The 11,394-nt window shown below is 33.7% G+C and overlaps 1 protein-coding gene across 3 annotated transcripts; it reads left to right on the top strand.

Annotated features, from left to right (window-relative positions):
• Positions 1-6,863: 6,863 nt before the first annotated feature.
• LOC147551657 (transmembrane emp24 domain-containing protein p24delta8-like) lies at positions 6,864-9,125 on the top strand. Of its 3 annotated transcripts, none has more exons than XM_086671863.1 (4): positions 6,864-7,225; positions 7,426-7,635; positions 8,406-8,482; positions 8,844-9,125. In XM_086671863.1, the coding sequence occupies exons 2-4, from the start codon at positions 7,516-7,518 to the stop codon at positions 8,986-8,988; spliced, it is 342 nt and encodes a 113-aa protein (XP_086527989.1). In that variant the 5' UTR covers positions 6,864-7,225; positions 7,426-7,515; the 3' UTR covers positions 8,989-9,125. The 3 variants fall into 3 exon arrangements, with proteins under 3 accessions (XP_086527989.1, XP_086527988.1, XP_086527987.1); XM_086671862.1 differs by having other exon boundaries at positions 6,942-7,235; XM_086671861.1 differs by having other exon boundaries at positions 6,942-7,635.
• The last annotated feature ends 2,269 nt before the right edge of the window (positions 9,126-11,394 follow it).

Here is an 11,394-nt window from a genome sequence, read left to right as displayed (position 1 = left end):
CGTCCAAAACAAGTTTCTTCATACATTAATCCTCTCCAACTCCAAGCAGTGGCGGACCCAGAAAAACTACTTTGTGGGGGCACTTTTAGTTATAATAAATTATAAATTGTCTAAAAATCTTAATGTTAAGTCTGAGCGAGTGATTTCTAAGTCAATTTAACCACTATTAATTTACGAGTTGTGTTGACTGTAACCAATATAAATAAATATTTTTATACACATTTCAACAATATAAAAAGGTAAAGAAGTAGACAGGGCATACTCATTTTTAAAAATGGTAAAAAAATCGCGCGCACACACACACACATATATATATGTATATATGAAAATTAAATAAAAAGAATACATAAGAATGATACAGAAAAATAGCTCTAACAACGTTTGCTCGTTTAAAAAAATAACATACAAACACATATATGAAAATGAAATAAAAAAAGACATAAGAATGATATGGAGAAAAATCGCTCTAACGACGTTTACTCGTTTAGTGGAGTCAACACCAATTTACAAAGAAAAAAGGCTAAAAGATAAACTAATATGTTAATAGGGGTAGGGATGTCAACGGGGCGGGTTTGGGACGGGTTACCTCTTTCCCAAGTCCGCCCCGTTAATAAACGGGTTTTACCATTCCCGTCCCAATAGTTAATCGGGGTGGGTATTTAATTACCATACCCGTTCCGACTAGAAATTACTTAACCATTACCGACCTGCTCCGCCCCGCCCCGTTTAACATGAAACGGTGCGGGGCGGGTCGGATTTAAACATATATTTCATATTTTTATTTCAAATAAGTTAGATTAATCAAAATAATATAAATATTATAAACAAAAGTTTTAACATTTGGTTTTATCAACTGTAAACACTATAACTTATTACATAATATAAAATATAAAATAGTTAAATTAATGATATAAGATAAAAAGTTTTAGAAACCTATTGTATATATAATAACATAACATATTTAATCGGGGCGGGGCGGGTTTTACTACCTAATCCCAAACCCGCCCCGAACCCGGTAAATGGTTTTATCTTCATACTATTACCGTCCCATTTAATAAACGGGGCGGTAAAACCCGTTCCATTAGGGGCGGATTCGGGGAAAAACCCGCCGGTTCGGACCAAATTGCCACCCCTAAATAGGGGGGTCAAACTAGAGAAATGTAGGGCTAATAGGATATTTAAGTAAAAGCTAGGGGGCATATACGAATTAACAATTAAGAAAACGAAAATGAATGGCCAGGGAGTCGAACTTGGGACTTGGTGAGCGTACAACTTGGAAGACTACCATCATGCTAAGCATTCTTTCATGATAATCTAGTGGGTTTTTTTATTTAATAGAGTACCATTGTTCCCAATAGTAAATCAATTTGGGACCCATGGGGGCACGTGATCCCACGAGTCCCAACGTGGGTCCGCCCCTGTCTCCAAGAGAGGTAAACACATTCTAAACCCCAAAAATCAGTTAATTTTGAGTCCTAAAATGTATTTTTTATTACTTCTAAAAGTATTAGGTTTAATCTCCATATTTTTAGGATTTAGTGATTAGAAGAAAAGAAAGCTTTGGACAGGAAGATGAAGAAAAGAAGAAACACTTGAAGGAGTTTAGGGTTTAGATCCCTAGAAATGTTTTGTTTAAGTTTGTAAAAATTCCTTCTAAATTTTTTTATGGGATCTTCCAACGATTTAAATTTTTTTAACTCCCAAAATTAGAAGTTATATAACAACAAATAGAAATAAAAAAATCAATCTCAGTTGACCAATTTTATAGGAAAAAAATTATTGTCCGTTCCCCAAAGTCGTGGCCTAACTAAAAACGTCAATTAATATTTTGAGTGGGATTAACTTATCTTATGACTTTGATATATATATATCTAGACCGTCGCTTTGGGGAATAAAGAAAAATTTCCGGGGAATAATTTTTTTCTATAAAATTGATCAACTGAGATTGACTTTTTTTTTTTATTTCTATTTGTTGCTATAAACCCTAAACTCCTTCGAAGTGTTTCTTCTTTTCTTCATTACTTCTCCAAAGTTGCGTTTTATTCTAATCACTAAACTTTAAAAACGTAGAAAACAAGCCTAATATGTTTAAAAGTGATGAAAAATATGTTTTAAAGCTCAAAATTATTCGATTTCTAGGATTTAGAATGTGTTTACCTCTCTTGAAAATGATTAATTGATGAAGAAAATTGTTTTAGACGTTCTATGGAAGATGTATTAAGAGTTTCATGAATTTTTGTTTGATGGTTTCTAGGGTTTAGAATGTTTTTCCCTCTTTTATCTCTCTAATTTTGTTTCTGAATTTAGAGAAACAAGAGTAGTAAGAGTTGGAGATTTAGAGAAGATAAATAAGAGAAGTGATAGAGAGAAGGAATAACAAAAATTTGGCTAGACGTGATGGAGAGAAGGAAGAAAAAACAAGAAACGAAAAAAAGAAATAAAGAATCTTCAACTCCTTGACTCCTTGCCAAAAGAAAGAAGCTAGAGAGGGTGGAAAGATTTAATGTTTCTAAAAACAATAGAATGACCAAGTGTTGTGGAGTACTTCTTTTCGGAACATTACACTTCACAAGAAGATAGGATCTTCAAAGTGGTAGAAAGAAAGTTTAGGACAATTTATTTAGCTGGCTACTAGATAAGAAAGCATAACTGAGTAAAACCATAGAAATATGAGAAATTATATTCATCCCTCCATTTTGGTCCCTCCCCAGCCCTCCACCGATGTGGCAATATATCACTGGAGTATATTTTCTCACAATTTTCTCTCCAAATGCTTCACACTCAAGTGATATGTTGCCACATCTGCGGAGGGCTGGAAGAGGGATAAAATAGAGGGATGAATATAATTTCTCTAGAAATATATAGTTGTATACTGACAAAGAATACTATCACCAAATGTTTTCACTACACAATTCAATATATGTTACAGAATAATTGTGTGTGATCAACTTGCCCTACTCCTCTCTCGACAAAAAACAAAACTCGCCCTACTTCTGCTTCCTTTTGTTGCAAGTGCCCTACTTCTACTAGTATTGTAAGTTTAGGCACTTTCATACCACATTTAAATGATGAGTTGAGATTTTAATCAGACTCTAAGATTATCTTTAGTTATAGCAATCAAACCCTAACTTGTTATTGGTTATTTCTTTGTTTTAATGCGTGATTTTAGGGATGATTTTTATGTTATTTAAACCTATTCTTTTATTAAATAACAAGATCCGCTAACTAAACACTATTTTACTAGCTAGATTCCATGTGCAACCAAAAACTTCTTCCTCTACAATTTTAGTTCTTCGACCATAGTTTTTGTTGAAACACGATAATAAACTTGTACATTCTATATATTATCAAAAAGCAACAACACCAAAACAAGTAAACACTCAAAAGATTTGTTCCATCAAGAATTTAACATTAATTATAAAGTTGTGCATGTTCAACTCGCTAGACTGTTACTGATATTGTACGGCTTGGCAGTTCCAACTGCTATGCTTTATAACTAGGTCGTGTATTGAACAGTTTCCATGTTCTTTTTATTCTATTTGAGTAATTAAATGTCATAAATAGTTAAATACAACGTTTTTACGTAAGAGATGGTTATTGACTATATTAATCGTTCTTCTTTTGTTATCCAAATGTTTCTTTTTTGCATCTTATATAGAGGCTAGTCATAGCTTTGCTATGACCAGGAAATAGAGATAGAACTAACAGATTGATGACCCATTCGACCTCTCTAAAACAATAATGATTTGGATTGTTTTTCTTCAAAAGAAAAAAGAGATAAGTCGGAGGTTTCTTAAGTCGTACCAATTCAAAAGGGTCCCCAATCTTCTTGCATAAAATCATTAGCAGAACTGGAATGGTGGGCAACTGAATTGGGGTATATTGGGATAGAAAAATATTTTACACAAAGATAAGACTACTTGATTTGTGTTTAAGATAGAATTACTTTGTTGATGAGCAAAATTGTCTTATATTTTGACTAGTGTATGAGTATTTTGATTTGTCTTATCTTTATGAATATTGATGGAGTATTTTGATAATACAATTTGTGAATTTCAACTGCTTTAGGGTTTCTTTTAGTTTTGTTTTTTTAGGTTGAAAATAGCATGTCTCTTACATATTTGTATCCCACAATATAAAGGACTTATTTTGTCGTGACCATAATAGGTTTATGTTGGGATAAATTAATCTGTCTTAGTTTAATCTGTAAATCAAGATGGGACTATTCTAAGAACCCTTAATTCTTGAGTATTTTGAAGCCAAGTTCGTGATATTATGATTTGTATTGGAAGAAGAGCCTATAACAAATTTTAACAAGACAATCTCTTTTTCGTATTGTCAGTATGTCTCGAACCCTTGACTTTTAGGATAGAAAACTTAACCTCTTACCACTCCAACCAAGGGTTGTCGGCTAAAAAAATAAACAAATTTTAACGAGACAATTTCTTGACAAGTAAGTTGATATTTAGGGTAAAGAAAAGATGAAAAGTTTAAAAGCCTTTATAATATTTTAGATCCTAAATTGTATCTTCTTCCAATTAGCAAAACCTATCAAGGTTACAGAACCTCTCATCAAAAAAATATTTACACAAAGAAACATGATTTTTTTTAATAAACCTTATGTAAAAACACAAAAATGATTTACTCTTAGGGCACATCTAAAAAAAATACGTACCTTGGGGTTCCGCTAAAGAAGATGAAGTACAGAAGGAGCGATACAGAGAGACTGAGAGAGAGTCGAACACAAAGGGATTGAGTTACAAATGATAACCAGAACAAATGTGTTTTTATTTCTTCTTGGTCACTATACGATATATAGATGCCTGAAGTATGTATCTTTTCTAGAAAACTTAGGTGGGGTTATTGTGATTTTGAATTAATTCATTTTGATGAGTCAGATTTTACTAACATACTTGAAATAGAAATTATTTATAGTAATAAATCATGACAATGAAATCTTAGTGATCACACACAATCCCACTTGTTAAGGTTATAAGTATTTTTCTTTAAATTTTGATTTTATTATGCCCAAGAATAATGACAGAATCTTGATCGACATTTTTACCTTTAAAACATAGTCAACTTAGAAGCATGAAAACGAGAAGGCCCCGATATGATTTCCTTAACTTTTAAAACACAATCAACTTTGAATGGGAAAATATGATTAGACAACCTATGAACCGCTAAATCATTATCAGACAATGTGAGTAGAGCTTTGTTATCGGCATATTTAAGGATCTCCAAATGTGCAAGACTTGGATGGAAATAAGAAAATAGATAACGTAACTTTGAGTGTACTTGAGTGTGAAAGTTTAGATAATTATCCGATAAATGCGTTAAATTGTTTAAAAGCGAGTCGGAGTTTTTATGATACCGTCAGCAAGAGATATGACGTAAATCTACCAAACAACATACCGTATATTCATGATCTATTAATACCTTCATAATTACAATAAGAACAAGTGTCGTCCTTTCAACAAAAAAAAAAAAGAACAAGTGTCGTCGGAGTCGAAATAGTTTAGGACCTTTGGGTTGTGTTTGTCACCCGTATCCATGAAAATAAAAGAGTTGCCGTGAAAAGTATATTTCCATAGCTTTAATTCCTAAAAACTCAATTTCCATGAAATACTCTATTTTTAATTCTTTGCTCCCCTTCAGAATCTACCAAGCAACGTAGCATATATTTATGATCTATTAATACCATGTAGTTACAATAAAAATGTCGTCTGGGTCAAAATAACTTAGGTTGTGTTTGTCACCTATATCCATGGAAATAAAAGAGTTGTCGTGGAAAGTATATTTCTATAGCTTTAATTCCTAAAGAATTTGTTTCCATGAAATACTCTATTTTTAATTCGTTGCTCCCCCTTAGAACTAGTTTTCATGGAATGTCGAGAACAGAAAAAAAATAATAATGTTTCAAGATATTTGAATATTTGAGACCTCATATTTATCTTCATAGCCAAAATTGGTAGTTCAGTTGGTAGTGCATCAACTCCGTAATACGAGATTCTCAGGTTCGATCTCATGGAAGTGAAATCTAGGATTATTGAACTTGGATATAAATAAAATAGTTAGGTAGACTTTAGGTTAGTAGTTTCGTTGAGAATACCAGTAGTTTCGTTGGCTTTTAAGCCCGTAGTTTCTGTAAGTTCGAAATTCAGTAATTATCGCGCTTATCACATTGTATTGATGTATCAATGCCTTTATAATGACTATCATAGTCAATATAAAAACATATGTATCTTTATATATACGATCAAAATGACATTTTTACCCATCCATATTAGCAAAATACACTTTTACAAATATGTTGGCAGGTGACATTTTTAACCCCATATAGTACTAAATGACATGTTTACCCTTCTATTGTCAAATAACATTTTTTTACCCTAATATAACATCAAAATGACATTTTACCCTTGTGTTGTCAATGACATTCATATCCTCTTATAGTACCAAATGACATATTTACCCTTATGTTGTCCAAGATTCTTGCCATTATCTAGTCAAAATGGTATATTTAACCTTTTACATAAGTAGGGGTGGGAATCGGGCGGTTTCGGACGGGCTCGGGCAATATATAGTCGGGCTCGGGCGGATCGGGCATGAGTAGTACTAGCCCGAGTGTGGTTGGCGGGCGGATCGGGCCGGACATATGTCTCTTTAATCGAGCCCGTAGCCCGCCCGAGCCCGCCTGCCCGAGCGGGTTCCAACGGGCTCGGGCCGGACGGGCTCGGGTAATTTGAATAAAAATATTTGAATTAAAAATATTAAAAGATAAGAATCTTTATAAAACAATAAAATAATTATTTTATGAAATAATAATAATTAATAATTACTCTAATACTCAATCTCCTTGTGTGAGGAAAGTGAGAGAGATGTTTGAGATGGTTGGGAAGATGGATATATATAACTTTTTTCCAAGTAGTGTTTCTTTTGTCTCAAAGGTGTGGGACTAAAACATAATCCATCACAAACAATAATTGAAGACCGCTTTTTTTACCTCCATTCGTCTATTTAGTCCCACACCTCTCATCTTCTCTCATCTTCTAAACTACTTATTCTCACACCTCTATACATCATTGTTTCAACAAAAGCATGAAAGCTTGTATATCAGAGGAACTGTTTAATTAATTGAAGCCTATTCTTTTGACTCCAATTTTTTCCCACTTTCAGATTTGTGTAAAACAATTCTGGGTTTTTGTCCGGTGCAACTTTGAGTGTAAAATTAGGTTATTTTATGCTTCTAGTTAACTAATTCATTCCCAATTTCGTATTTGTATAAAGCAATTCTGGGGTTTTTATGGGGGTCATGATTTTTTTATGTGTAAATTTCTCAGATTTCAGATTTGTATAGAACAATTCTGATAGGGTTTTTTTGGGTTTAATTCTGATGGGGTTTTGTTTGCTGTGTAAAATTAGGTTACTTCTGCTAATGGGAACACTTTTCATTCTGGAGATCATGTTGAATCAGGGCATTTTGCATTTACTGCTGCAGAGACAGGTGATTATATGGCTTGTTTTTGGTCACCTGAGCAAAAAGAACCAGTTACAATAACTGTTGACTTCAATTGGAAAATGGGTTATGCTGCTAAAGATTGGCCTAATGTTGCTAAGAAAGGACAAGTTGATGTAAGTAATCGATCCATTTTTTATTTCTCATAATTCCATAGAGTTACTTAATAATAATTGATTTATCAGTTTAGATTGTGTTATGCTGGTAGAAACCCTAGCTTTATTGCCGAAAAATCAAGTGTTGACTCTCCAGAATTCAATTCATGAAGTTTTTAGGATCTCTTCCCTTTGTACAGTTATATTTTATTCAATTCATATACATTTATTTTGTGCAATCATTAAAGTATTGAAGATGATAGTAAGATAAACTCGAAAACAATTTTTTTCTGTTTGTTTTCTATGAATCTAACTCAATACTTGATTCAAAGTTTTGGGTGGCTATTAGTTTCTTTAGACTCTAGTATTGCTACAACTAGTTTGGTTCATTTTACTACTGTCATTGCAAGTTTTATCGAACTTTAATCAACATTTCCTGATGCCCCTTCATGAAAGATGTGTTTTCTTCTAGTGCTTGGGGAAAGCAGGAAAGTGGTGACATGGTTGCCTGTTTCCGTAAAACTACTTGAGGTGGTCTTATTTTTCAATGAGATCATGAGAGTTCATGGTATCAAAGTAATAGTGTTCAAATGTCATTCTTGTCGTAATATATTGGTATGGGAGGTGAAGATGATAAGAGGAATAAACCCAAATGAAACGATTTGTTGTCTGTTTAAGACTTGATTAATCCTAATTTGATAGAAGTAATCTTTGATAATTCTTTCAATTTTGGTTTCTGAATTAGTTTGGGATGTGAATCTTATTAACTCATCTATAATTTTCTTTTACAGTACATGGAACAAGAGTTGAAAAAACTAGAGGATACCGTCCGATCTATTCACGAGGAGATGTTTTATCTTCGAGAAAGGTATGTAAATGTGATAAACAATAGAGATCCATCTTTTATTTCAAGTAATAAGAACCCCATAGTGAAAAATTCGATTATGGAACGAAAAGGAGAACACAAAGAAAAAAATGGATGATAGTTAACTAGAGCTAGAGCCTGCTAGACCATGTGACCTTAACAAACTAAAAAAATCGAGACCCCAAGACCATTTCCCTAATCAGATATAGATTCCATTCGATGGAATTTCCATCCGTTCTAGTAAAAAAAAACAAAAAGAACCCCGAACCCAGGGCTTCAATTTTCGAACTACCAGGCCACAATGTGTTCCTCATGGACTTACCGGTTTGCCGTCTTTTGCTTGTTTTCTGTTGTGGTGGTTCAGGGAGGAAGAAATGCAGGAGCTGAACAAGACAACCACTACCAGAATGGCCTGGTTGAGTTTCCTTTCTCTCTTCATCTGCTTATCAGTTGCAGGTCTGCAGTTATGGCATTTGAAAAGCTTCTTCGAAAAAAAGAAACTTATTTAGTTTTTTCACCTATCTTTTTCCTTTTCCTTTTTGTAACAGTCTTTAGACTTGTAACTTATTTTTCTTTTAGAATTTGATTATATACTATTTGAAAGATTATCACAGAAGTAGTCAAAGTAATAAAGTTCATTTTTCAATTTTCATGCATGCAAGTAACATCTTATTATCTATATTTATTATCTTGACTCATAGACATTTTTGATGTAGTCAATTACTATTGACTATGTCCCATAGTTAGTCAAGGTCACAAGAAGGCCAACTTTACACAACAAATTTTAAACAAGCTTTAACTTTTAGTCCCACACCTTTGAGTTAGAGATAAAAGAAGCAAGGAGAGAAGTTATATATAACCCTCTCCTTTGCTTTTGAAGACATGCTTTTAGTCCCACCTTGTTAAGATTAAAGTAAAAGAAGTAAGAGGAGGGGTTATATCTACCTCTTCATTTGCTTCACAAACCAAGGCTTGGTAAAAGCTAAAATTTTAAATAGCTCAAGCTCTTTAGTCCCACACCTTTGGAACATATAAATTTCTGTTGGTGATATGTGGATTAGAGGGGTGCTCGGGTAGCAACATTCGGGTAGCGGGCGGATCTTCACGGACGGGTTTCGGGCGGATCTTCACAGACGGGTTTCGGGCGGGTATTTCGGGCCGGGACTCGGATATGAGGACATGTCCGAATCCCGGCCCATATAGCCCGAGTCATCGGGTCGGGTATGCCCGGCTCGGGCAGCAGTCGGGTTTCGGGCAGAAACGGTCCGGGCGGATCGGGGCGGGTATCGGGTTCCCGGACCGTTTTCCCACCCCTATACATAAGTGACACTGTTACCGTTTTATATTATTAAACTGTCATTTTTTTTTTTTTTTTGAATTGTTCAAGGTGTTTCGAACCCTTGACCTCTAGGATTAAGAATAAGTTTGACTTAGTCTATGCGGATCGACCCCGGTCTTGACGGGTTTTATTACTTGACCCCCGTATACTTGCGGGTATAGACCTTTTAGGGACACCTTTTAGGCTCATATATAGTTTCTATGTTTGATTATTTCCTATTAAGTCTAGGTTTGTAAGTTACTATGTTTGAGTATTTTTGATACTTTAAGATTCCTAGTTTGAATTTATCTTTCTATGTTTGAGTATCTTTGCTATTTAGGAATCATAGTTTGAGTCTATCTAGAAGTGTCTAAGTCCCTATAAAAAGAAGTAAGATATGTCCTTGGTATTCAAATTTTAAAGATTATTAACCAAGTTTATCAAAGTTTATCGCATTTTCCTTTATTTTTTTAGTTGTTCAATCAAGTTTTACTCTTTTTTTTCAATTTCCGTTGCGTCGAAATCAGAGTTGTTGGCAATCGGTTTAATTGCTATTTACTACTATTTTGTTTCCTAGATTTAGTATTAAATGAAAGGTACCTCTAAAAGCGCCCCTCATTTTTTTTATTAAAGCCATTTTCACTCTTAGGCACTTCTTGTGTACCTTGGATTAGGCGCAATACGTGTTGTTCAAGCCCAACACCAATTTAGCCAAGCCCGTGGAGCGCGAAGCGAAAAAGTGTGCATAAGAGCAAGTCCAACGATGAGAGATTTAGGCCTATAATCAACTCATTTTTATTATAATAAATGAAAGGGCTCTACAAAAATAAAATCAACTCTAACTATGAGAGGTTTAGGTCGAAAATATTTGTGTATATGGAAGACATGTGTGATATTTTGTGCGTGTGCAAAAAACGTATGTGATCTTGTGGATGTCCGGAAGTGAACTTTATTTATATTATTTTTCAATTAGATTTCAATTTCAATTCAAATTTTAATTTTGAGTTTCTCATTCTTTTTTATCTTAAATTGAGAAAAATGAGAGGAATGAGAAAAAAAAAAAGGAAGAAATGAGCGTACTGTAGAGTGTATATGGGCTGGTCCCCTATTTATAGAGAACCAACCCAAAATTGAACCGTCGGATCTGGTCCAATATTTAATTTGACCAAATTTGATATTTGGACTTAAAATTTGAAATCACTGTTTAGACCCCATATAATTGGAGTCCATCTCAGTAAAAAAAAAACAAGGGCACTTAGGTGTTGTTTGTTTTTTTATTTATGTCTGAATCTGAATTGGCTGAATCTGAATTGTCTGAACTGAATTGGCTGAATCTGAATTGGCTGAATTGATATGCAAGTTTGATGTTTGTTTTCTAAATCTGAACCAAGAGGTCTGAATTAAAATATTGACATTTATACCCCTTATTGGACAAAAACACCTAATTTTATTTCTTATACTTCTCTCTTAATAAAAAACCCTATTAACCAAAACAAATAAAACCCCTATTAACCAAAACAAATAAAAATCCCTAATCCTCTCGTTTTCCTTCTCTATTGTCTCTCTCATCAGTCCAAAACAAATAAAAAAACCCTAA

The sequence above is a fragment of the Eschscholzia californica genome, unplaced genomic scaffold (assembly GCF_041429995.1).
Source record: "Eschscholzia californica isolate CP2 unplaced genomic scaffold, dmEscCali1.0.p SCAF_3, whole genome shotgun sequence".
Lineage (NCBI taxonomy): Eukaryota > Viridiplantae > Streptophyta > Magnoliopsida > Ranunculales > Papaveraceae > Eschscholzia > Eschscholzia californica.
The sequence above is the reverse complement of the archived record's forward strand: the minus strand, read 5'-3'. Positions and strand labels throughout refer to the sequence as shown.

Excerpts from the sequence above, each read along its gene's own strand:
- LOC147551657 (XM_086671863.1), top strand. The coding sequence starts at position 7,516 with ATGGCTTGTTTTTGGTCACCTGAGCAAAAAGAACCAGTTACAATAACT. Across the intron at positions 7,636-8,405 it reads CTAAGAAAGGACAAGTTGAT|TACATGGAACAAGAGTTGAA; the intron begins GTAAGTAATCGA and ends TTTCTTTTACAG. Across the intron at positions 8,483-8,843 it reads ATGTTTTATCTTCGAGAAAG|GGAGGAAGAAATGCAGGAGC; the intron begins GTATGTAAATGT and ends GTGGTGGTTCAG.